The following is a 26,419-nucleotide window of genomic DNA, read 5'->3' as shown; positions in this document are numbered from 1 at the left end:
GTAGAACCTGTGCTTCCTCTCTGCCCAAACTATAGTCTTAAGGAAGAGGGCAGGTTTTTCAATGGTTGGGAAGACTGCTGAATGCTAACGAGACCCACACACAAGTGTACAGAACCCTAGGCCAGGAAAAAGGGGTATGTGAACTTTGATGTGAAACCTGAAGAATCTATCCTCCCCCAAAGAAACACTGACAAAACTTTTTTACGTAAGCTTTGGACACAAAGCTAACTTTGGAAGAGTTAGCCGTGGAGTCGAAGTGGAACTAGAAAAAGGCACTTTTAGGACCAGACCACCTGCCTGCTCTATTTCTCATCACTACCAAGTTCCTTTAAAGGAGGGCCAAAACCTTGACTTTCTGGCAGCTTCCAACCTGAGGCTTGACCCCATCTCAAGGCTCCCAAGAAGAGTCCCATTTGTTAGCAAAACCACTTTATTCTCATAGTTTAAAAACAAAAAGATATGAACTAGCAATCCAGGGAGCCTCCAAGTCTACGCTTCCCATCGCCTCAGTGTCCGATGCATAAGGAAGGTATCCTCTGAAGGGCGGGGCCGGAGTTGAAGCCGGAGAGGGGGCAGACCTTCCAGGGTCAGGTGTGGAGATTCATAAAATAATGTTTCTGGATCACACAAAATGGTCATGTCTGGCCCTGGCCCAGGTGGCTCCTGTTGGAGTTGGAGCACAAAGCAAGGTTACCCTCGGGGAGGGGACAGAACCCCTGGCAGTTGGGGAGGAGGGGGGACGGGGTAGGGGAGACTCAAGCCCAGGTCCCTCACCTTTGGAGGCGGGGCTCGGGCCTGCGGCGGCAGGAGCGCCAGTTTCTCCCTCAGCGCGGCGTTCAGGACCTGTTCCTCGGGCACCTGCAGGCTCACCAGGTCTCGGAAGAGCCGCTTGGAGCGCGGCACGTTCAGCCCTGAGACCGCAGGAGCGGAAGTGAGCGGCGCCTCGCACCCCCGCTCCCGCGCCCGGCCGGCCGCCTGCCCCCCTCACCCTCGGCCACGCTCTCTTCCAGGCTGCAGCGGGTCTGGAACGACTTTCTCAGCTGTTCTTCCACGGCCTTCGCGGCATCGAACTGGCCCCCGGCTGCGGCCCGCGCGGCCTGCAGCTCGAAGCTCAGGGCCAGGCTGCTCTGCTGCGCGGGCGTCCCCAGGTCCTGCGGCGCCGCGAGCTTCTCGCTCGGGGCGGCGGCGGCCGGCGGCGGCTCGGACCGTACCGGGGAGGGCGGCGCCAGGCGGAAGCGGACCTGGAAGCAGACAGCGGGGCGGTGAAGAGGTAGGCGCGGGGTCGTCGGCGGGCTGGCGGCCAGGCCTTCCCCCAGCTCACCTGCCGCCCCTTGCGGGCCCCGCCCCGCCGGTCCGCCCGCCCCTTCCGCCGTCCCGGGCTGCAGTTGGACCGCCCGCGCCCGGGGCTCTCGGACAGAGGGCTCAGGCTTAGGCTCAGGTCCAGGCCGGGCTCCGGCACGGGGGCTCCGGGCACGGGGGCTCGGGGTTCTGGGGGTGGCCCTGGGTCAGCCACGGCCTCTCCCCCTTCCACCGACTCCAGCTCTGACTCCTCACAGACCATCATCTTGGGGTGTCTGCAGGGGTGCGGGGTCGCTGGGGCCCAAGGGTCAGGGAACACGGACTCGCCACCTCCTCTCCCCCGCCCCTCTAAGACAGCGCTACCGAAAACCGTTAGCGCCCGCCCCGCCCTATTGGTGCGCCTAAGCGTCATTTCCGTTGCCCCGCTCCCCGCCTCCCGGAAGGCTTCCGCCCACAAAGCCTTGCCCCGCCCCCAGGCCGGGGTTTTAGAGCTGAAGCCCTTGGAAGCTCTACGGGTCCTCATTAGGACCATTTTCATATAGAAACTTGCGCTACAGCGTCGTTGCCCTATCCAATCGTCACCACCTGGCCTCCGCTGGAATCCAGAGTGTGTCAGTCCTCCCTATTAACGGTCCAGCGTCCCCATACTGGACCTCCCTACTCCGTGCCTCCACAGCATCTCCAGGTGTTCCGTCGCCCCCAAACTCGGACCGGAGCTCCCCAGTTTGAGTGAGGGCGTGGCTCGCTGACTCCAGCCCCGGGCTCCCTCCTAGGTGACCGTGGTTGCCTGGGCGACAGCAGCCTCATTCAGTTTGCGGCCTTTTGTGACTTTTTCCCCTTCGAAGATCCACGAAAATATTCATCTATATAAAAAATAAATATCTGCATATAAGTACAGTTTTTTAAAAAAAAAGGCTCCGTGGATTTATCCCGGACTGCAGGGCAGGAAACAGGAGCTCTCGCCTCATTCCCTAATGTTCCTTGGGCTAGGCCCTCTCAGTTCTGTGAGCCTCTGTTTCTTCTTCTGTAAAATGTACTAAGTTGGGTTCAAGACTTTTGAGGCTCTCCCAAAATGCGTTAACAGTCAACAGGCATGTTTTTGTGTCACTTTTCAGTTTGTTTTCACATACTTTATCTTCCAAGAAATGCTGTGGAAGATCAGATAGAATGGATGGCATTACCCATATTTTACAAAAAAAGTTTTCGAGAATCTCAATGGTGAAACTAGAGGCTTTCCTGCTAAAGTCAGGAATAAGTATGCCCATTTCCTCTACTGCAGATCTTCCTCCACTTATGATGGGGTTATGTTGAGAGAAATATATCGTTAAGTCGAAAATGCATTTAATACACCTAACCTACTGACCATCATAGCTTAGCCTAGCCTACCTTAAATGTGCTCAGAACACTTAATTTAGCATATAGTTGGACAGAATCATGTAACACAAAGCCTATTTTATAATAAAGTGTTGAATATCTCATGTAATGTATTGAATACTGTGCTGAAAGTGGGTACAGAATGGTTTTAAGTGTATCACGTTGCTTACCCTCATGACCACGAGGTTGACTGGAAGCTGCAACTCACTGCCTCTGCCCAGCATCACAAGACAGTATGGTACCATACATTGCAAGCCCGGGAAAAAGATCAAAATTCAAAATTTGAAGTACGGTTTCTACTGAATGCGTATTGCTTTCACACCATCATAAAGTTGAAAAATCGTAAATCAAACCATCACAGGTCAGGGACCATCTGTATACTTTGTTTTGTATATTTGACTTTGGAAACTGATATGTTTTACATGATTATATGATACAAATTAATTTTTAAAAATCAGTCCCCAAAAGTTGAAAGCAAGATGAAACAAATGAACCTAAATGTATATTTACTACACAGATGGGAACTAACTAACTACACAGATGGGAACTCTTCTGAATGACTTGAAAAACACAGTAATTTAGCTATACATCCAAAAAATCTACCCTAAAGACAAAATTAACTGCTGTTTAAAAAAATTTTAAACTGCCATAAAATCTTAAATTATATTCAGTAGTCATATTGTTGGGAATAAGTGAAAATGGGTAGGATAGAACATAATTATGTTGATGTTATCAGAACTGGAATTTTGGCATAGGAGAAAAGACATACAAATATAAAATCAATGATGTTATGCAAATTCCCTATACTCTTGAATTTAGGAAGTATCTTATGAACCCATGGAATATTTTAATTTAAATTTAAAAGCATATACTAATTCTGTCTACTGAAAAGCCCTTAGAAGCAATGATGGACCCAGTAAGCACCCTTGGCCTCCAGAATGTGGTAGCTAATTTCATATCCTTGGGCATTTCAAAACCTACACACCAATGTTCATAGCAGCTTTATTCATAATAGACAAAAACTGAAAACAACTCAGTGTCCTCCAACAGGTAAAGACTTAAACTATGGTTCACTTAATGCCATAGAGTACTTACTAATCAGCAATCAAAAGGTGCATTCTATTGATAACATGCAACGACTTGGGTAAATTGCCAGGTTATTATGCTGAGCAAAAAAAGTCAACTCAAAAAAATTAGATGCTATATGGTTCCATTTATATGACATTTTGGAAATGACAAAAATTTAGGAATGGAAGACAGATTTCGTGGTTGCCAAGTGTTAGGGATGAAGTGGAAGAGATGCAGGTGGTGGGAAGGAGGTGGGTGTGGTCATAAAAGGTGTAACCCCAGAGTTTTTCTTTGGTGTTGGAACTGTTCATTTCCTTTACTGTGGTGGATACGGGAACCTACACAGGTGATAAAACTACACAGAACTTCAACGAAAGATCTGAAACAGAAATTAAGGAAACAAGCCCATTTACCATCACATCAAAAAGAATAACATACCTAGGAATACACCTACCTGAGGAGGCAAAAGACCTGTACTCTGAAAACTATAAGATGCTGATGAAAGAAATCAAAGATGACACAAACAGATGGAAAGATATACCATGTTCTTGGATTGGAAGAATCAATATTGTCAAAATGACTATACTACCCAAGGCAACCACAGATTCAATGCAATCCCTATCAAATTACCAATGGCATTTTTCACAGAACTGGAACAACAAAAAAATTTAATTTGTATAGAAACAAAAAAGGCCCTGAATAGCCAAAGCAATCCTGAGAAAGAAAAATGGAGCTGGAGGAATCAGGCTCCCTGACTTCAAAATATACTATAAACTATACTACAGTAATCAAAACAGTATGGTACTGGCACAAGAACAGAAATATAGATCAATGGAACAGGATAGAATTAATCTACAACAAAGGAGGCAAGAATATACAATGGAGAAAAGACAGTTTCTTCAATAAGGGGTGCTGGGAAAACTGTGCAGCTACATGTAAAAGAATGAAATTAGAACATTCCCTAACACCATACAAAAAAATAAACTCAAAATGGATTAAAGACCTAAATGTAAGACCAGATACTATAAAACGCTTAGAGGAAAACATAGGCAGAACACTCTTTGACATAAATCACAGCAATATCTTTTTGGATCCACCTCCTAGAGTAATGAAAATAAAAACAAAAATAAACAAATGGGACCTAATTAAACTTAAAAGCTTTTGCACAGCAAAGGAAACCATAAACAAAATGAAAAGACAATGCACAGAATGGGAGAAAATATTTGCAAACGATGCTACCGACAAGGGATTAATCTCCAAAATATACAAACAGCTTGTGCAGCTCAATATCAAAAAAAAAACCCGATCAAAAAAAGGGCAGAAGATCTAAATAGACATTTCTCCAAAGAAGATATACAGTGCTCCAAAAGCACATGAAAAGATGCTCAACATCGCTAATTATTAGAGAAATTCAAACCAAAACTACAATGAGGTATCACCTCACACTACTCAGAATGGCCATCATCAAAAAGTTTACAAACAATAAACGCTGGAGAGGGTGTGGAGAAAAGAGAACCCTCCTACACTCTTGATGGGAATGAAAATTGGTACAACCACTACGGAGAACAGTATGGAGGTTCCTTAAAAAAATAAAAATAGAGGGGCTTCCCTGTTGGCGCAGTGGTTGAGAGTCCGCCTGCCGATGCAGGGGACGCGGGTTCGTGCCCCGGTCCGGGAAGATCCCACATGCCACGGAGCGGCTGGGCCCTTGAGCCATGGCCGCTGAGCCTGCGCGTCCGGAGCCTTGCTCTGCAACGGGAGAGGCCACAACAGTGAGAGGCCCGCGTATAGAAAAAATAAAATAAAATAAAAAAATAAAAATAGAACTACCATATAATCCAGCAATCCCACCCCTGGGCATATATCTGGAGAAAACCATAGTTTGAAAATATACATGCACCCCAATGTTCATAGCAGCACTATTTACAATAGCCAAGACATGGAAGCAACCTAAATATCCATCGACAGAGGAATGGATAAAGAAGAGGTGGTACATATATACAATGGGATACTACTCAGCCATTAAAAAAAGAATGAAATAATGCCACTTGTGGCAACATGGATGGACCTAGAGATTATCACATTAAGTGAAGTCAGTCAGACAGAGAAAGACAAATAGCATATGATGTCACTTATAATGTGGAATCTAAAAAGATAATACAAATGAACTTATTTACAAAACAGAAACAGACTCACAGACTTCAAAAACAAACGTATGGTTATCAAAGGGGAAAGGTGAGGGGGGCATAAATTAGGAGCTTGGGATTAACATATACACACTACTATATATAAGGTAGATAACCAACAAGGACCTACTGTATAGCACAGGGAACTCTACTCAATATTCTGTAATAACCTATATGGGAAAAGAATCTGAAAAAGAATGTGTATATGTATATGTATAACTGAACCACTTTGCTGTACACCTGAAACTAAGACAACATTGTAAATCAACTATACCCCAATATAAAAATAATTAAATTTAAAAAAATTTTTAAAAACTATTTAGAACTTAATACATACACACACACACATACACATACACACGAGTACAAAACTGGGAAATGTTAATGAGATTGGTGTATTATGTGAATGGCAACATCCTGGTTGTCACAGAATAGTATAGTTTTGCAAAATGTCACTGCTTTAGTCGGTTCATGCTGCTATTAACAGAATACCACAGACTGGGTGGCTATAAACAACAGAACTTGATTTCTCACAGTTCTGGAGGCTGGGAAGTCCAAGATCAAGGTCCTGGCAGATTCCATGTCTGGTGAGGAACCACTTCTTGGTTCACAGGTGGCTATCTTCTCATTGTGCCCTCACATGGCGAGAGGGGTAAGGGAGCTCTCTGGGGTCTCTTTTGTAAGGGCACTAATCACCTCCCAAAGACCCTACCTCCAAATACCAACACTTTGGGGATTAGGTTTCATTATAGGAACTTTCAGGGGACACAAATATTCAGTCTATAGCAGTTACCATGGGGGAAAACTGTGGAAAGTGTACGAGGGATGTTTCTGTATTATTTCTTACAACTGCAAGTGAATCTCCAGTGATCTCAATAAAAATTTTAATTAAAAGTAATGCTGGGGCTGGGAAGAAGGGCAGTGTGTGAGGGTGGGTGTATAGAGGAAACAAGATTAGCCAAATGTGGGTGATTGTTGAAGCTGGGTGATGGGTACATGGGGGTTTATCATAATATTTTTCTTTACTTTTGTATATATTAGAACATTTCTACGATTTAGAAAAAAAAAATTGGGTTGTTTTTTTTTTAAAGGAGGCTGAGATAGCTTTGGCACCCAGGAAGTGTTGGAGCTGAAACTTGAAACTGCACCCTATCCCCCAACCCTCAGGCCTGGACTGTGACGATGGATATAAATGCCCTACAGGAACCCTAGCCATGAATTCAGTAAACTCAATTCCTCAGTCTTAAAATCCAGCCACTTCACCTCACATCAATCATAATGGCCATCATCAAAAAGTCTACAAATAGGGCTTCCCTGGTGGCGCAGTGGTTGAGAGTCCGCCTGCCAATGCAGGGGACATGGGTTCGTGCCCCGGTCCGGGAAGATCCCACATGCTGCGGAGCGGCTGGGCCCGTGAGCCATGGCCGCTAAGCCTGCGCATCCGGAGCCTGTGCTCCGCAACGAGAGAGGCCACAACAGTGAGAGGTCCGCGTACCGCAAAAAAAAAAAAAAAAAAGTCTACAAACAGTAAATGCTGGAGAGGGTGTGGATAAAAAGGAACCCTCCTACACTGTTGGTGGGAATGTAAATTGATACAGCCACTATGGAGAACAGTATGGAGGTTCCTTAGAAAAATAAAAATAGAGCTACCATATAATCCAGCAATCCCACTCCTGGGCATGTACCTGGAGAAAACCATAATTCGAAAAGATTCATGCACCCCAATGTTCATAGCAGTAATATTTACAACAGCCAAGACATGGAAACAACCTAAGTGTCCATCAACAGATGAATGGATAAAGAAGATGTGGTATATATATATATATATATATACACACACACACACACAATGGAATATTACTCAGCCATATAAAAGAATGAAATGATGCCATTTGCAGCAACATGGATGGACCTAGAGATTATCATACTAAGTGAAGTAAGTCAGACAGAGAAAGACAAATATCATATGATATCCCTTATATGTGAAATCTATAAAAATGATACAAATAAACTTATTCACAAAACAGAAATAGACTCACAGACACAGGAAACAAACTATGGTTACCAAAGGTGAAAGGGAGGTGGATAAATTAAGAGTTTGGGATTAAAATATACACACTACTATGTATAAAATAGGTAACCAATAAGGACCTACTGTGTAGCCTATAGAGCACAGGGAACTATACTCAGTATCTTATAATAACTTATAATTGAAGAGAATGTAAAGAGAATGAATGTACGTATAAGTGAATCACTTTTCTGTATACCTGAAACTAACACAACATTGTAAATCAACTGTATTTCGTTAAAAATAATTAATTAAATAATTGATTTTTAAGCAAAAAGAATAACTATAGAACATTTTTTAGAAATCTGGCCACTACCTCTTCTTAGGCCTGGATACAGAGATTAAAACAAGCCATTCCCGGGAATTCCCTGACGGTCCAGTGGTTAGGACTTGGCGCTTTCATTGCCGGGGTCCTGGGTTTGATCCCTAGCTGGGGAACTAAAATCCCGCGAGCTATGCAGCACGGGCCAAAAAAACCCCAAGCCATTCTGTTTGCTAGCTTATGTTATGGGCCTCCAAGAAGTGTAAATCTCACCGAACAACTTCAAAGAAACAATATGAATATGAGGATGGGTAAGTGGAGGTGAGGGAATGAGGGGTCTCAGTCCAACCTCCACTCTGCCTAGGATTTTTTTGGCTGGAATTACTTGTGCTCTTTTTTTTTTTAAATTATCATGTACATATTTATGTTAATACAATTTGATGTCGCTCTTCCTCTCTAAAAAAAAAAGTCCCCCCTTTAAGACGGAACTGATAAGCAAGGAAGATTCCTTCTCTATCCTGAACTTCAGAGTCCCCTCATGGCGGCATGTTCTAGAGCTGGACCCTCTTCTGCAAAGATGGATTCCAGTTACACACCACAGAAAAACCAAGCCCTGACTAGGCGCAGTAGAAAGTGTGAAGGGGGAACCCAGGAGGAGGGAGTGAGGAGAGAGATTGTAAATGTGGTCCAGGAACTGACACACACACCCCACCTACTCAAAGCAAAGGGGAGGAGAAACAGAGAAGCTTCCCCGAACCCCGTTAACTGAGATTGCCAAGTGAGGGGGCCCTGCCCGAGCCCTCATCAACTAGCCCCTCCCTCCACTCTCCAGGCTGGGGAGGTCCCACCTCTGCATCACTTCCCATCCTGGGGAGGGTGGGAGAGGAGAGAAGAAACAGTGCTGAAGGAAGAGGGAAAGGAGCACAAGAAGACCCCCAGGAAGAGGTCATGCTTCGGGCTCTTGGGTTTTGTCTTGATGGGTTACACTCACCAGGTAGTGGTGCTCCCTTTAGTCATCTAGGACAGGCAATCCCAGACACGGATCCTGGCTTAGGACAGACAAGGCTAGGTGCTGGAAGGGGTCATTCAGGGTCATCCCTGAGGTTCTGCTGGGCCAGACACTATAGGTGGGCTAAGGTGGGACAGCAGACAGGACAGGGCCAGAGGTCCTTCAAGGGACCATGCTGTTGAGTGGTACCAGCATGCATCCAGCACAGTGGTGTGACTGGGACCATGGCAGCAGGCAGCTAGGAAGACCCGCCCCAGCTGAGAAGGCAGGGGAAGAGCCATGGTTCCATCCAGGAAAGCGCCCTCCAATAGGGCCCAGACACATCAAAGAGATGAGGCAGCAACCCTCCACCACCACCCTCTGCAAACCCCATGTGCAGGGACCCCTCACTTCCCGTCTCCCACTCCCAAACTGGCTGCTGCCGAGGGGTCAACCCAGAGACACCTCCTCACTGTGTCCCTGTCACACAGGGGATGCTGGAGGATGGGAGTGGCTGACCTTGCACTTCAACAGCTGTAACCCACCCCTCAGCCACACACACGTCCAGGCTCCCAGCCCCAGTGTACTTTCCCATCCTACCTAATCTCAGGGGTTGGCAGGGTAAACCACCCCCCAGCAGAGGGCCTGAGCCCTCCACTCCTTTCTCCCAACCCAGAAGGAACAGACCGACACCTGGAGGCGAGGGCACAGGTCCGGCTGCCCGCCAACGCACTGACTCTGAGCACCTCGGCCTGGCCCCTCCAGAAGCAGGGAAAGGAACAGGAGGGCCAGGATGACACCCCTTATGTCTGAGTCTCCAGGGATATGGGATGAGACCAGCTTCTGGGATGGAGAGTTGAGGGTAGGGAATAAGGTCTCATTCGGAAGAAGCTGTCCACAGTCTGGGTGGGGTAGAGAATGAAGAAGGGGAAATTGGATGACACTAGGAAAACAGAGAGAAACAGATTCTCAGGGTTGGAGGTATGGAGAATTCAGTGGAGTTGGGCTTGGCAAAGGGGAGAGTATTGGATTGCGAGCCTGGGCTTGCTGGGGAGGGGATGTCCTTGATGTCAACATAGGGAACAGAAGTTGATGCCCATTGGTTAGGGTCTAAAAGAGCCTGGGGACAGGCTGGTCAAAAACCACTGGAGCTACAAGAAAGGGGATAGAGGCCATGAGCAAGGTGGGTGAGGTTAGAGCCACAAAACATGTGGCCATAAACCAGGAAGATGGGGCCATGGGTAGGGGAAATTTAACTATGCAGAGGGACACATGGTAAACTGCTGGCCTTAACCTAGGATACAGGTCCTAACAGATCTCTGCCTGGCTGAGAGTCGGCACCTCAAAAAAATGGGATGGGGGCAGTCTGCTACTCAATGAGGGAGGGCACACAGGATATGCTGGGGGATCCCTAGGGTGAAGGGTGATTCCGCGGAAACCTCTAGGTTAAACAGGGAGATGCTGCTGTGAGGTCTTTGCACAGCCCGAGGCTGGCTGGTGGAAGAGAAGGATCAGAGTCCCTCTGACTCCACTCTCTGCCGTGGTCCCAGGACCATCTGCCAAATGTCAACCCAACAGGAAAAGACAGGGTGGGGGGCGGGGGAAGGAGAGGAGGGGGAATGCTGGGAGGGATGGGAAACATAAAGTTTCCAGGTAGGGGTGAGAGGTGCTCTAGGCGAAGAGGAGAGACGGGGGGGGGGGTCAAGGGGGGCAGAGACAAGGTATTGGGGGCTGGGACATCATTAAGTGACTAAGAGGCGGGGGCCACGTTCCCCAGCAATAACCTCAACTTGGGCAGCTGTGCAGAAACTTGAGGAGGGACCAGGGCCGGGTGTAAAAGGGAGAAGGCCTGAGAGGGAACTGAAGCTCTGAGGTCCTGCCTTGGTCCTGAGGCTGCAGGAGGTTCCAAGATGGTGGAGAGGGAACCCTGGCCCAGAGTCCACTGGTGTCCACCGCTGCTGAGGCTATGGGAAGCTTGGGTGGGGCAATAGGACTCTCCTCCCCAAAAACTACTGGGACGGGGGGTCCCAGCCTCCGCAGACCACCACCCTCCCTTGTCAAAGTCTGACCCAGCTCCCCAGACTCTTCCCCTTTATCTCAACCTGTGTCTCTGCCTCCACACTCTCCCCACCTCCCCTAAGCTGCCCCCAAGAGGTGCCCAGGCCCAGACTGAGCCCTCTCCCAGGACCTGCAATGCAGAGGGGATTTTAGAGTCTATGAAAAAACTGACCCAGGGCCAGCAGCTGGTAGGTGCAGAGCCAGGGCCTGAGCCCAAGGCACCCTCCTCTGTGTGGTGCCCAGCCTTCCTCTCCCCACCCGCCATTTATGCTCAGGCAAGAGGGTGGCCATGTTCCCCAGAGCCCAGCACAGGCCCACCACAGAGAGAGAAGATAAATATTTGCCAAATGAGAAAAAAGTATTCTTTTCAGGTTTTAAACACTATCCCTGATTCTGACAATTTAGGATTTGACTAATATGATGACTTTTTTTTTAATTGGCCCAAAATTCTTTGACATTCCTTCCATTGAGAGGCGCAGTGTACGTTCCCTCCCCTTGAATCTGACTCACATGCGCCTTCACTGAAACAACTCTGCTCCCCACAAGCCAACCACCACACTAGCTGGGAACTGGAGCAGGAGGGAGGGCAGGTGAGACAGCCAGCCTGGGGGTAGTAGCCCTGCTGAGGGTCCCCCAAGGAGCCAGGTGGTCTCCTTTTGTTATGTAAATTAAGCAGCTCTCCAGGTAGCCATCACTTTTCCTCCTTTTCTGTGGCTGCCAGGGAGCTCAGTGCTAAAGTTGGGCCAGATTGCAGTAACTGACATTGGCCTAGGTTTCTAGCACATTTAGCTCCTTTGAGACTTTAAAAAGTAAACGTAACACCTACATCACAGGATTGCTGGGAGGATTACAAGAAGACACTTAACATCTTTCAGAACCCACTATATGCTAGGGGTTATGCTAACTGCTTGAAACAAAACCCTGTGTGGTATTATCATCCCCATTTTGCAGATGGGGAAATACATCCGCCTACAAAGAGGCCAAGTGATTTGCTCAAAGTCACACAGCAAGTAGGTACAGGAAATGGGACTACACTCTAAGGCTCTTTTCGTACATCTAAAAAGATAATGCATGTGTGAAAGCACCTAAGTCAACAATGGTTTCCTTCCTTCCATCTTTGGGCTCCCTCAGCACATCTGACCATCCCTCAGCTGGGGCATTTCTCACCCCGCATTGAGACTATCAATTTACCTTCTCTCAGCTGTGTACTGGGCTGGAGCGAATCACCTTCAAAACTGCCCCAGGGAGGACCTAGCACTCAGTAAATGTTTGCTGAGTGAATGAAAACCACACCACTTGTATTCCATTACTCATTGTAAAGCTCTTTCATTCATCCCACAAATATGTACTGAGCACCTACTCTGAAAATCTAGGGCTGCAGTTAAGTCCTCTGTGGACACAGCTTTGTTTAATCCTACCAATCACTGTGTGTTTGCTGTGGGTGCTATCATGCACATTTTTGAGGAGTCTAAGACAGTGGCTCTCAAACTCCAGCACGCATCAGAATCTCCTGGAGATCTTGTTGAACACAGTGCTGGGCTCCACCATAGAGTTTCTAATTCAGTACATCTGGAGTGGGGCCCTAGAAATTGTGTTTCTAATAAACTCCCAGGAGATGCTGATGCTGCTGGCCCCTGGTCCACACTTTAAGAACCACAGCTGGTAATGGGTGAGGTGTTGGTCTACACCCAGGTCTGTGTGACTGCCCAGGCTCTTACCCACAATCCCTAGTGCTTCCTAACCTGAGAGCAGGGCAGGTGGCATGAAGGAGGCCTTTAGGCAAGTTCTGTTTGCACAACTTGGGGAGAAATGCAATCGCCCTTCTGGTCTTTCACGCCCCTCATCCCCACCCCCAGGTGAGCCTACCTGGAAGCTACTGAGAGTCTGGCCTAGAGCTGATCCTGGGACCTCTCCTCCTTACTTCTCAACTCCTTTCCTGGCTGTTTCCCACAACTTGTAGACTAAGCCAGGGCTCCCTAACCCCTGGGTCGCAGACCGGTAATGGAACAGGGCCGCCCAGCAGGAAGTGTGCAGCAGGCGAGCGAGCGAAGCTTCATCTGTGGCCCCCATCGCTCGCCATTGCTCAGATTACCTCCTGAACCGTCCCACCCCCCGCTGGTGGAAAAATCGTCTTCCACGAAACCGGTCTCTGGTGCCAAAAAGGTTGGGGACCGCTGGACGAAGCGATCAACACTTACGTGCGTATTTGGCGGAAGGCTGGTGTAATAAGTGACCTCTCAAAGACGTCAGGTTCAGTCGCAATTACCCTTAAAAGAGGGAGGCAGCAGGACACTTGATACAGAAGAAAAAGAGACAATGTGACAACGGCAGAGATTGGAGTGACAGCACCCACCGGAGGCTGGATGAAACAAGGAATGGATTCTCCTTTAGAACCTCTGGAGGGAGCACAGCTCTGCTCACAGCTTGATTTCAACTCAGTGAAACTGATTTCCAACTTCTGGCCCCCAGAACCCTGAAAGAATGAATTTCTGTCGTTTTAGGCCACCAAGTTGGCGGCGATGTGTTACTGCAGCCTCAGAAAACTAATATAGCTGAAGGAAAGGTCTGGGCTGCCCCTCAGGCTCAGGCCACCATGTCCCCCAGGATCTCACCCACACCTTCACCTTGGCAGCATCCCCATCCTTGGAGGGCTGGGATTGGAGGCCCTGTGGTGGGAAGGATTTGGCCATCAAGGACCATCTTTCCTTTGAGGGCTTCTCCAGGCTCCAGAGAGTTGCCAAGGGAAACCAGGGCAAAGGCAGGAGGAGAAAGGGTGGGTGGTGGGAGACAGGTGGAGTGTTGGGGGCACTGGAGAGGGGAGCCTGGTGTTGGGATTACAGAGGAATGACTGGGCCCCCTGTGAGTCCCTCTGTGTGGAAGGAAGCAGGAGCCATGACAGCACAGGGGGGGGAGGGGTGGCCATGGGGCGGCCTGTTGTGTGGAGAAGTTGATGGGGGTAGGTCTACATCCAGCCATGCCCACCCAGGGGCCCCCAAGATCTTAAGCTTCTGGGGGTGGCCACCCAGCTGGTCACCAGTCATACTCAGCAAGTGTCAGGCTGCCGTGGCAACCAGGAAGGGCACTCAAGAAACTGAAGCCTTAGACACTAAGTTTTAGGAAACGTAGGTTGCTAGCAGAGACCTAGGAATCAGGAACCAGCCCCCTTTCTGCAAGGTACTCCCCACACACATGGTGTCAGTCCTTCAACCTGAGAGAACCCCCAAATGCCCAGTACATTTCCTGCTGGCATCCCAGGCCGAAGAAAGGCTGCTACTTGGGCAAAAAAGGGTTGAGGCTGGGTTGATTCTGGGCTGGAGGGACAGAAGAGGCTGCAGGCGGGGACTGGGTAGTCTAGCAGGAAGTGAAATCGGTAGAGAAAGAGGCCTTTTGACACCAATCAGCAGTGTGCTGTGACCACAGCACTGAGACCACATCTACAGTCCCAGGTCCAAAGTCTGCCCCTGGGGGACAGGGAGAGGAGTAGGAGGGACTCACATTAGACAGAGGACTGGGCCTGGGACCAGAAATCAGAGGATCCCCAGACCCCCAGCAACACCATCTTTTTCCTCATTGGGCCTCAGTCTCCTCATCTGTAAAATGGGGGGGAGGGGAGCTATACTAGTTGATCTCTGAGCACCTTCTGTTTCAGACAATACATCCCTTTCCCCAACAGCACACACACACACACACACTTATTTCAGTCATTTGCCACTACCAGGGGCTAGTCCCCTCTCCTTGGCATCTCCTGCAGCCAGCCCCTTCCTCTCTCCTATCCAGGACTTCCACTTCTCCCCAGGACTCCAGCATCCCCCACTCCCCATCCAGCCTCCACCAGCCTCACTCCCAGCAGCAGCAGCAGCTCAGGATGACTGCGTAGAGAGAGCATGCCCACAACAGCCAGGCCTACCAGACAGAGCAGGAAGCAGCAGGTCTCCTGACACAGCTCAGAAGTGGCAGGTTTGGGGGGTGCTGGATGCTGAAGATCAGCTGCTCCTTGGCAGGAGAGAAAACCCTAGAAGCATGAAGTGGGTGCAATGAGAGCTAAAGGGGTGGATGAGGTCAGATCCCCCACCAGGAACAAGTTCTGTGCCAGGGAGAGGAAAAAGAAACGTGAGGAGATGGCTGCAGGGACAGCAGGGCAGCCTAGAAGGAGACTTTGTGCAAATGAGAAAAGTGTGCCCCTTCCTCAAAGCTCTTTACTGCCATCTGATGGAAAATTGCCCTAATGGTTCTATACATCTGTCGACTGTGGAGTTGTGCAGTGTACAACCTGCACAATGGCAAGCAGAGGGATGGAGGAGGGGGCCTCCGGGAGAGAGAAGGAGGGACCCCTGGGTCCAATCAGAGAGGTGGGGAAAGCAGTGGTCCGTGACAAGGGCACCGGCCTGGCAGACATTTTTTCACTCTCAGAGCACTAACTGGAAACTTGCCGAAGTTACTGAACCCCTCTAAACCACAGTTTACTGATTTGGAAAATGGGGGGGTGATGCCTTTAGGGCCTAAGGGACGGCCTGCCCTTAGGATTAAATGAGAAGCTGATGCAAATCTCGCTGGACATGAAGTAAGTGCCCCGATGGTGGTGGACTTGGCAACAAGAGCAGGACACAGAGAGAGGGAAAGAGGGAGAGAGAGGCCGGCTGTTCCAGGCCAAAGGACATGGTTTCACTAGCTTGTTGAGGAGTTGTTTTAACTAGAGATTAGCTGTCCCGTGAAACCAGTGTCTCCAATGGCCCGTGTCACCACGGGTGACCCTGAGTGTTTAAGGATACGGGGTAGGAGCTCCTCCATAATCCTCCATCGGCTAACGCCGTCGGGGCTGCGGGGGGAGACGGCCCCTCGATCGGGGCTCAAGGGCTCACGATGGTACTTCTCCCTGTTCGCAGACACCAACACGAGGCCACCCGCAGCTCCGCCGCCGTCCCCGCAAGGCTGCTGCGAGCTCCCAAACCCGAGGCCCAGTGAGGCTCGGCGAGACGGCCACGGAGACGACGCGGGAGTACCGGCGTCCGCGCACCGCAGCGCCCCCGGAGCTCAGGACCGCGAGGCAACCGGTCTTCCAGGTGCCCCAGCTCGGCGGCCGCCCCGCTGACCCCTCCGCCCCCACAGGTCCCACCCTGCGCTCGGTGCCCTCAGGCCAGGCCTCTCCCCACCCGCACCCACCTGTCGTGAAGGGAGGTCCGACTAGACCGAGGGCGGAGGCGGGAGAGACCCCCCCTTCCCAGAGGCCACGCCCCTTCGGAGCGCAAGGGGTCCCGGCTCGTGGGGTGACGTCACGGGGTTGGGTAGGTGTCCACGGAGGGCACGCCCTTCCCTCATTGGGCACCACTCCTCCCCGTTCCACAGGGACTTTAGGGTAAAGTCCAAATTCCTCCTTTCTCCAGCTTGAAATCCCCTTCTTCACCCACGGGAAGCCCTCAGCTCCCCAGGCTGGAGCCTTCTATGACTCGAAGCGGCTTCCATGACCTTCCCCCAGGGCAGCCTCTGGTGCAGGGTCCCCCATCAAACTAACCGCAGGTTAAAATATAGATTCCCAGGTCCCACCTCAGTCTCTGGCTTTGAGGCCAGGAATCTGTATTTTTAACAAGCTTCCAGGTGGTTCTGATGTCTTCTAAGCTTCAGAATCTCATTGTCCACATTCTCATTCGAAGTGGCAGCACTTCTCAAACTTCAGTGGGCTTGTTAAAATGGGCTGTTGGGCCCCATCCTCAGAGTTTCTGATTCAGGAGGTGTGGGGTCTGAGAGTCTGCATTTCTACCTGTCTCCGGGGACGCTGATGTTGCTGGTCCAGGACCACACTGGGAGAACCACTTCTTTAATGATACATTTTGGAGAAGAGTTTTCACCTGTTGTCAGTTCACTGGGTACCAAGCCCTGTGCAAGGCGCTTCACATTCATACAGCCATGTGAAATAAATATTTACCATTTTTCCCGGATAAGGAAAGTGAGATTCAGACAAGTTAACTCACTTGCTCAAGGTCACACAGCCAGGAAGGGCAGGATTTGAACCAGGTCTTTCTGAATCCAAAGGCTGGGCTGGCTCAGCCTCCCATGCACTGCTGAGAAGTGCAGGATGGGGCTCTGAAGCCCCCCTCCCGCATTGCCTTAGGTTCAGGGAACTGTCTTTGCTGGGTACCAGTTTTTCTGCCCAGAGAGTTCATGAAGAGAAGACAGAGAAGCCTATTCCTCACGTGGTCCTGACCCCTCGTTCCTTCGCTCCCACTCACATTGTAGTGGAAGTTGCCCTGACTTCTCTCTGATCGGCTCCAGAGTCTCCTGGTTAGATCGCGGGGACTAGGAGAAGGAAGGACACTTGGCTGTTACAGGAAGAGCAGGAGGGAGGCAGGACCATGGGGTCCTGAGAGGAAAAGGGGGGGGAGGGGTGCCACACAGGTTCCCGGGCACCTGGTCACTCCTGCCTGGAGGTTTTGCCCCGACAGGCCCCAGGGGAAGCCTTTCCTTGGGGGCAGGGACACACAGGTCAAGCCACAGCTGCTGACCGGGTGGAGAGTTGCATAGCACATCTCAGGGGGCCCTCAGGTGAAGGACAGGGTGGTGAGGAAGACAACAAATCTAGGTGGGCTGTTACGGATGAGGAGTCCCACCTGTGACTTCCTACTCCTGTCTACTTCAGAGCCGGGTTTCTCCTTCGTCACCCCCTAACCCCTACTTCTGTGGAGCGGACCTGAGACGGGTCAGCAGCCCTTCGGGACTGTGCTCATTCTCCTCTGCCTCTTCCTCGCAGCCCCCAGCTTTCTGCCTCTCCTCACTGGCTCCTGGGTCTTAAAGATTCCCTTGGGGAGGGGAGCACAGCCTGGAAAGGGAGCACAGTTGCGGGGGCAGAGACACGACGCCAAACGGGAGTCTGACCCCCATCGGGTGGGCAGACTAGGACCCAGGGGTACATACTACCTACCTGAGTCATCCTTCCTTACCCCAAACCCTATTGCCCTGTGCATGCCAGGCACTGTGCTGAGGTGAGCTCTGGGACACAGCCCTGAACAAAGCCCAGGGCACAGGGGGACGGGAATTCAGGGAAGGCACCTCTCTCTGAGGTAGCTAGAGACTAAATCCGAAGGAGGAATGAGAGCAAGCCAAGTGAAAAATGTGGGGGAACCACTTTCAAAACAGAACAATCAGCATTTGCAAGAGGAAATGAACTGAGACTAGCCAAGCACAGCAGAAGTGACTGCAAAGGGACACCTGGAGAGATGAGGCCAGGCAGGTGGGCAGGGGCCACAGCCAGGCGCTGAGGCAAGGAGTTTGGATTTCATCCTAAATGCTACAGGATGCCCTGAAAAGATCTTAAGTGGAGAGATGACATGCTCCAAGTTACACTGAAATCTCTACCTAACCCCATAAAAATTTTCAAAAATATATCTGTGTGGTAAAAAATAAAATAAAATAATGTAAAATAACCTCACCCCTGTTGGAATGGCTATCAGCAAAAAGACAAGAAATAACAAGTGTTGGCAAGGACATGGAGAAAACGGAACCCTTGTGCACTGATGAGAATGCAAATTGGTGCAGTCATTATAGAAAAGAGTAGAGAGGTTCCTCAAAAAATTAAAAATAGATCTACCAGGGAATTCCCTGGCAGTCCAGTGGTTAAGACTTGGTGCTTTCACTGCCGTGGGCCTGGATTCGATCCCTGGTCAGGAAACTAAGATCCCACAAGCTTCGTGGCGTGGCCAAAGAAATAAAATTTAAAAAAAAAAAATAGAACTATCATATGAGCCAACAATCCCACTTCTGGAGATTTGTCCAAAAGAAATAAAAACACTGGGCTTCCCTGGTGGCGCAGTGGTTAGTAATCCGCCTGCCAGTGCAGGGGCCATGGGTTCGAGCCCTGGTCCGGGAAGATCCCAAGCCGTGGAGCAACTAAGCCCGTGTGCCACAACTACTGAGCCTGCAGTCTAGGGCCCGCGAGCCACAATTACTGAGGCCACGCGTCTAGAGCTCATGCTCAGCAACAAGGGAAGCCACTGCAATGAGGAGCCCGTGCACCACAAGAAGAGTAGCCCCCGCCCGCCCAACTAGAGAAAGCCCGTGTGCAGCAATGAAGACCCAATGCAGCCAAAAATAAATAAATAAAAATAAATAAATTGCAGCATTATTTACAATAGCCAAGACATGGAAGCAACCTAAGTGTGTCCATTGGTGGATGAATGGATAATGAAAATGTGTATATATTATTCAGTCATAAAAAAGAAGGAAATCCTGACATTTGCAACAACATGGATGGACCTTGAGGACATTATGCTAAGCGAAATGTCAGACAGAGAAAGACAAATACTGTATGATCTCACCTATACGTGAAATTAAAAAACACCAAACTCATAGGTACAGAAAACAGATTGGTGGTTGCCAGAGGCAGAGGGGTAGGGGGTGGGCAAACTGAGTGAAGGGGGTCCAAAGGCACAAACTTCAAGTTATAAAATGAGTCCTGGGGATATAATGTACAGCATGGTGCCTATAGTTAATAATACTGTATTGTATATTTGAAAAATAAAATAACAGCTAAAATGAATAAAGTGGGGGGAATCACTGCCTGAAGTTAGGGCTTACTTCAGTAATCAAGGCAGTGGGGTATTGGCAAGGGACAGACATATAGATCTATGGAACAGAATAGAGAACTCAGAATTAGATCCAACTGATTTTTTGTTTTAAAGAGAAAAGTGAATATATGATCCAACTTTTTAAAATTTTATTTTATTTTATTTTATTTATTTATTTATGGCTGTGTTGGGTCTTTGTTTCTGTGCGAGGGCTTCCTCTAGTTGCGGTGAGCGGGGGCCACTCTTCATCGCGGTGCGCGGGCCTCTCACTGTCGCGGCCTCTCTTGTTGCGGAGCACAAGCTCGAGACGCGCAGGCTCAGTAGTTGTGGCTCACGGGCCTAGTTGCTCCGCGGCATGTGGGATCTTCCCAGACCAGGGCTCGAACCCGTGTCCCCTGCATTGGCAGGCAGATTCTCAACCACTGCGCCACCAGGGAAGACCCGACCCAACTGATTTTTGACAAAGGGGTGAAAGGAATTCAGTGGAGAAAGGATGACCTTTTCAAAAAATGGTGCTGGAGCAGTTGCACATCCATAAGCAAAAAAATGAGCTTTGCCCTAAACCTCACACCTTATACAAAAATTAACTCAAAATGTTATCACAGACTTCAATACAAAACTATAAAATATAGGGAAAAAAATAGATGAAAATCTTCAGAACCTAGACCTAGGGGAAGAGTTCTTAGACTTGATACCAAAGGCACAGTCCATAAAAGGAAAACTTGATAAATTGGACCTCATCAAAATTAAAATTTTTTACTTTGTGAAAGACCCTGCTAAGAGGATGAAATGGCAGCTACAGACTGGGAGAATATATTTGCAAATAACATCTCCAACAAAGTACATATATATATATAAAGAATATTTTTTTAAACTCTCAACACTGTAAAAAACAAACAAACAATCCAATCAGAAAATGGGCAAAACACATGAACAGACATTTTACTAAAGAGGCTATATGGGGACTTCCCTGGTGGTCCAGTGGTTAAGACTCCACGCTTCCACTGCAGGGGGCACAGGTTCAATCCCTGGTCGGGGAACAAAGATCCTGCATGCTGCGTGCCACAGCCAAAAAAAAAAAAAAGAAAGAGGCTAAACGGATGGTAATTATTTGAACATAAATGAAAAGATGTTCAACAGCATTAGCCACTAGGAAAATGAAAATTAAAACCAGAATGAGATATTACTACACACCTGTCAGAATGGCTAAAATTAAAAATAGTGATAAGAGCAAATGCTGGTAAGGATGCGGAGTAACTGGATTACTCACACGTTGCTGATGGGAATGTAAAATGAAACAGCCACTCTGGAAAAGAGTATGGCAGTTTCTTTTTATAAATGTATTCATTTATTTTTGGCTGTGTTGGGTCTTCGTTGCTGTGCGCAGGCTTTCTCTAGTTGCGGTGAGTGGGCTTCTCATTGCAATGGCTTCCCTTGTTGCGGAGCATGGGCTCTAGGCACGCGGGCTTCAGTAGTTGTGGCACTTGGGTTCAGTAGTTGTGGCTCGTGGACTCTAGAGCACAGGCTCAGCAGTTGTGGCACACATGCTCAGTTGCTCCGCGGCATGTGGGATCTTCCCTGGCCAGGGCTCGAACCCGTATCCCCTGCATTGGCAGGCAGATTCTTAACCATTGCACCACCAGGGAAGTGCCTGGCAGTTTCTAAGAAAATGAAACACACACATAACTTGTGACCCAGCAATTGCACACTTGTGCATGAAATGAAAACTTACACAAAAATCTGCATACAAATATTCGTAGAAGCTTTATTTGGAAGAGCTCCCAACTGGAAAAACCCAAATGTCTTTCATTGACTGGTTAAACAAACTGTGGAACAACTATACCATGGAATACTAGTCAGCAATAAAAGAGAACGTGTTATTGATACATGCACAACTTGGATGAATCTCAAGGGAATTATGTTGCATGAAAAAAAGCCAATCCCAAAAGGCTATGTACTACAGGATTCCATTTATATTATATTCTTGAAATGACAAAATTATACAGAGGGAGAACAGGTTAGTAGTTGCCAAAGGTTAGGGAGGGGAGAGGGAAAGATATGGCTAAGGATATAAGAGGGCAGCAAAAGATAACCCTTTGATGGAACTGTTCTGTATCTTGACTGTGGTGGTGGTGGTCACAGGAATCTACATGTCATAAAATTACACGGAACTAAATACACACACACACATACACAAATAAGTACATGTAAAATGGGTGCAATCTGGATAAGGTCAGTGGAGTGCATTAATGTCAATTTCCTGGCGGTGATATTGTACTGCAGTTACGCAAGATGCTATCACTGAGTAACGTCCGGATAAAGGGTATACAAGAGCTCTATTATTTCTGACGATTGCATATTAATCCACGTTATTTCTAAATAAAAGTTTAAAAAAAAGAAAACAGAGGATTATGTTAAAATATTTGCAACTCATATCATAAAGGGCTGATGCCGCTCACATTTAAAGAGTTTCTCGACAAAGAAATAATAACAAAACTAAACATGTATACAGCACATAATATGTAGCAAGTACTCTTCTAAGTTTTTTCAATGCATTCATTCATTAAATTCTCACATCATTCCCATATCATCTCCATTTTATAGGTGAGGTGACTAAGGCACAGAGAGGTTAAGCACCTTGCCCAAGGCCACAGAGCTAGTAAGTGGTAGCGCCAGGATTCAAAACCCAGCAGTCTGGCTCCAGAATGCAAACTCTTAAACTCTGTGGGTCTCTAGAAAAGACTAGAAAAATTGTCAGAGCATATAAACGGTAAAAGAAAAACAACTGGGTCTTACAGGAGAGGAGAGAAATCCAGAGAAGGGTGGTGCAGACCTCCCTGCACCCTGGGAACCAACCTTCTTAAGGGCCCCATCTGCCCCAGCTTGGGCAAGCCCAGCCCACGTCACACCTCATTACACAAGGCACAGACTCCTCCTTCAACACAAAAAGACCAATCCCCGCCTTCCAAAACCTGCCCCTCTGCAGCCACCTGCTCCAGGAGGAACTGAGGGAAAGGGAGATTGGCAGGCCAGGACTCAGCTTTAGCAGGGAGACAGACACAGCATCCCAGGTGAGCTGGGAGACAGGTGTGGGGCAGGTAGGCTCAGCTTTTGAAACAAAGAGGACAGAAAAGGGAAGAAAAGAGCCCCTCCCTTGGAGGTCTTACCAGCCAGTCTACCCTGTCCCCGCAGACTGACCCAGTGAGCAGATAGGCAGCTCCAGTAAGGAGTAGACAGCGCAGGCAAATTGGGCAGCAATGACCCAGGGGACAAAGGACTCAGCATGAGGCCACCACCAGAAACACCTGCTCCCAGGCCTGCAGCCCTCCTGGCCCCTTGGAAGAGCTCCAGCCCTCTGAATCCCAAAGGTGCTTCCCTCTCATCCCCCTCCTCCCTCAAGTCCTGGGGGACCATGTGCCTATTTTGGGGGGAGGGGGTAGACAAAGGAAGCTAGCCCTACAACAGTCCTAGAGACTAATATCTCATTTGACAGGTGACATCTTCCCTTAGGTAGAGGGTAGAGAATGCCAGCCCTGCCATCCTACAACCTTTTCCTCTAATTAATCGCAGTCCTGCCACTCCTGAGAGGAAAACAGGAACAAGTTAAAATATTACAGAGACCCACAAGTGCACACAGGCACATCCATGTGTGTACTTCCAGCTGTACACACACCCTGCCTGCGTGTCTGAGGCCAAGACCTTCATGCCTTTGCCCAGCCCACAGTGGGGCTCAGGACTCGCTCTCCTCCCCAAGGGCTCAAATACGAACGTGGATGAGGCTGAAGGGGAGGGAAGGACAGGGGTAGAAAGATGATCCAGTGTCCAGGGCTGGGACTTTGTCTCTGGGTTCAAAGGCTTAAACCAAGAATATTTTACCCTGGGTCAACTCTCTCTGTGGCAGCTTTGAACTGTTAGCAAGCAGAGCTGAGGGAGCTAAAGGCACCATGTGTCCCCAACACTGAAAAGCATACAGTGGATAAAGGGAGCACAGGACCTGACTGGAACCCCCTGGAAGCTGGCTGGGGACAGATCAACCAGCCGTTTCAACCCATCATTTTATCTGAAGAGCTTGAGGCCCAAAGAAGGAGAGGGATTCACCAGAGTCCCACAGCAAAGTGGCAGCAATACTGAGACCAGGACCAGGATCTCCTGACTCTCTCTCAAGTACTCTTCCTGTTACTCACGGCACATGCCATTCTTTGTCACTTCCAAAACTGGCGTTCCCTCCACCAGAGAGCTGTTTGGAAAATGCTTCCCACACACTAGGGGAAGGTTTACTTTCTGGTTCATTCAGCGCTGTTTTAGGCCACGGAGATAATAATCAAAAACCATAGATCATAACCATTAGCATCATAATAGCACATAACATTTACTGAGCCCTTACAGTGTGCCAGTCATCATCTCCCTGACCCTCACGACAGACCTATGACACCAGTACTACTACCATGCCCCACTTCACAAACGAGGAAACCGAGGCTCAGAGAGGTTAACCAATTTACCCAAGATTACACATCAAGGAAGTGTTCGCTTAAACCACTTCCCATGCTCTTAACTACTGCATTCCACTGCTGCCACCCAAGTGTACTGGTAAACAAATCAATATGATAATTTCAGGTACTGTTAAGTACTATGAAAAAATAAAACATGGTGAGAGATAGAGGATGACCTTGACAGTGGCTCTCTCCCAGTCTGTAGGTCCGGTGGTCAGGGCAAGAGTCCACAAAGACATAGCGACGTCTGTACAGAAGCCAGAGGGGCAAGGAGCCCACCATGACAAGATCTGAGAGAAGGGCATTTTAAACAAAGGGGACAGTTTGGGTTCTGTTCCAAGGGCGATGGAAAGCCATTGGAAGGTTTAAGCAAGGCAGTGACATGTTTTGCTGTGTGATGAATAGATTGTGGAGGGATCCCAGGGAAAAAGAAGAGATCTGACATTTTCAGCAAACCTGATGATGAAGGGGTGGAGGGGAGATGAGGCAGGACTGAGAATAGAGCAGGGGCATCTGGGACCAGCACTCTCCTTTGCTCCCCACACTTCCAGGGGCCCCCGCCCCATTAGGATGGGTGGGATTTGAAAATCAAGACCCCTGGTCCCAGCTGGGCCCACCTATAGCCCTACCACCTCTGCCTCATGGAGTCCAGCAGCCTTGGGGGAGGGGAAGTGCTTGGGCTCTGATGGGGACAGGAGGGCAAGGTGTCCAAGGCGAGCTTTTTTTTTTAAATTAACATCTTTACTGGAGTATAATCGCTTAACAATGGTGTGTTAGTTTCTGCTGTATAACAAAGTGAATCAGCTATACATATACATATATCCCCATATCTCCTCCCTCTTGCATCACCCTCCCACCCTCCCTATCCCACCCCTCTAGGTGGACATAAAGCACCAAGCTGCCAAGGCGAGATTTTTTTTTCTTTTGGCTCTGCCACGTGGCATGCGGGATCTTAGTTCCCCAACCAGTAGTTCTGCACCCCCAGCAATGGAAACTCGGATTCTTAACCACTGGACCACCAGGGAAGTCCCTTTTTTTTCTTTTTTGTCTTTTTTTTTTTTTTGGGGGGCCAAGGTGGGATTTTTGCTCAAAACTCTCATCAGGGGACTTCCCTGGTGGCGCAGTGGTTAAGAATCCGTCTGCCACTGCAGAGGACACAGGTTCGAGCCCTGGTCCAGGAATTTCCCACATGCTGTGGAGCAACCCATGTGGCACAACTACTGAGCCCGCATGCCACAACTACTGAAACCCTTGCGCCTAGAGCCCATGCTCCATAACAAGAAAAGCCACCACAATGAGAAGCCCGCGCACCGCGACGAAGAGTGGTCCCCCCTCTCCGCAACTAGAGAAAGCCCATGTGCAACAACGAAGACCCAGCGCGGCCAAAAAAAAAAAAAAGATTCATCAGGAGGAAGATTTCCCCAGGGGTCACACTGTCCCCCACTGCTCTCTACCAGGAAAGGGCTGGGTGGGTAAGAATCCCACCCCCCACACAAATCTCCACCCCAGGAGATCCTATATGCTTTCCCCCCAGTTGGGAATATCGTCCTCACGTCCCAACACGGGCCTTCTCCAGGGCTCTGGACTAGATTACTTGGGATGGGGAGGAAGGAGGCTGCCTGGGAGCACTGGGACATCTAGGAAAAGCAAGTTCTATGGACTTTCCCCTCCGTCCCATCCATCCCTTTCTCTCCCGTGAGTTTATGAGTTTCCTGCCCCCGCTTGGCCAAGCCCAGACAGGACTCCATCATGTCTGGGGAGGGAGAGACGGTGGGAGGTGCCAGCAGCTCCCGTGGCTGCTGGCTGAACTCACCTTCCTTTCCTCCCCTTACATCCTAACGACGCTGAAGAAGCCAGAGAAAAATGGGAGGTGTATTCCTTCCCACAAGCCCACAGCCTCAAGCCCATTGGCTCCTGGGCCTGTAGCTACTTGCAAGGCTATTTACTAGTGACCCTCAGGGGCGCCCAGCCTTCCTACCCTCCTCTCACTGAAATTTCCTATTAGGTCCCCAATAGGAAGAGGAGCATATCTCTAAGGATTTGGAGGGGCTGATTCTGGACCTTAGACAGT

At 48.9% G+C, this 26,419-nt stretch overlaps 1 protein-coding gene across 3 annotated transcripts; it reads right to left on the bottom strand.

Moving 5' to 3' along the window:
• Positions 1-412: 412 nt before the first annotated feature.
• Positions 413-15,426, bottom strand: PPP1R35 (protein phosphatase 1 regulatory subunit 35). 3 transcript variants are annotated; one of them, XM_029222295.1, is made up of 6 exons: positions 14,799-15,426; positions 13,502-13,776; positions 1,322-2,162; positions 989-1,241; positions 775-911; positions 413-663 (listed from the first exon to the last, which is right to left on the bottom strand). In XM_029222295.1, exons 3-6 carry the CDS (start codon positions 1,835-1,837, stop codon positions 490-492), a joined length of 1,080 nt encoding a protein of 359 aa, XP_029078128.1. In that variant the 5' UTR covers positions 1,838-2,162; positions 13,502-13,776; positions 14,799-15,426; the 3' UTR covers positions 413-489. The 3 variants fall into 3 exon arrangements, with proteins under 3 accessions (XP_029078128.1, XP_029078129.1, XP_029078130.1); XM_029222296.1 differs by having other exon boundaries at positions 13,502-13,595; positions 15,211-15,426; XM_029222297.1 differs by lacking the exons at positions 13,502-13,776; positions 14,799-15,426 and adding an exon at positions 2,844-3,112.
• Positions 15,427-26,419: the final 10,993 nt, after the last annotated feature.

This window comes from Monodon monoceros, unplaced genomic scaffold (assembly GCF_005190385.1).
Source record: "Monodon monoceros isolate NGI ecotype Baffin Bay Population unplaced genomic scaffold, NGI_Narwhal_1 Super_Scaffold_13, whole genome shotgun sequence".
In the NCBI taxonomy this organism is placed as follows: domain Eukaryota; kingdom Metazoa; phylum Chordata; class Mammalia; order Artiodactyla; family Monodontidae; genus Monodon; species Monodon monoceros.
This window is presented reverse-complemented; position numbering and strand designations above follow the sequence as displayed.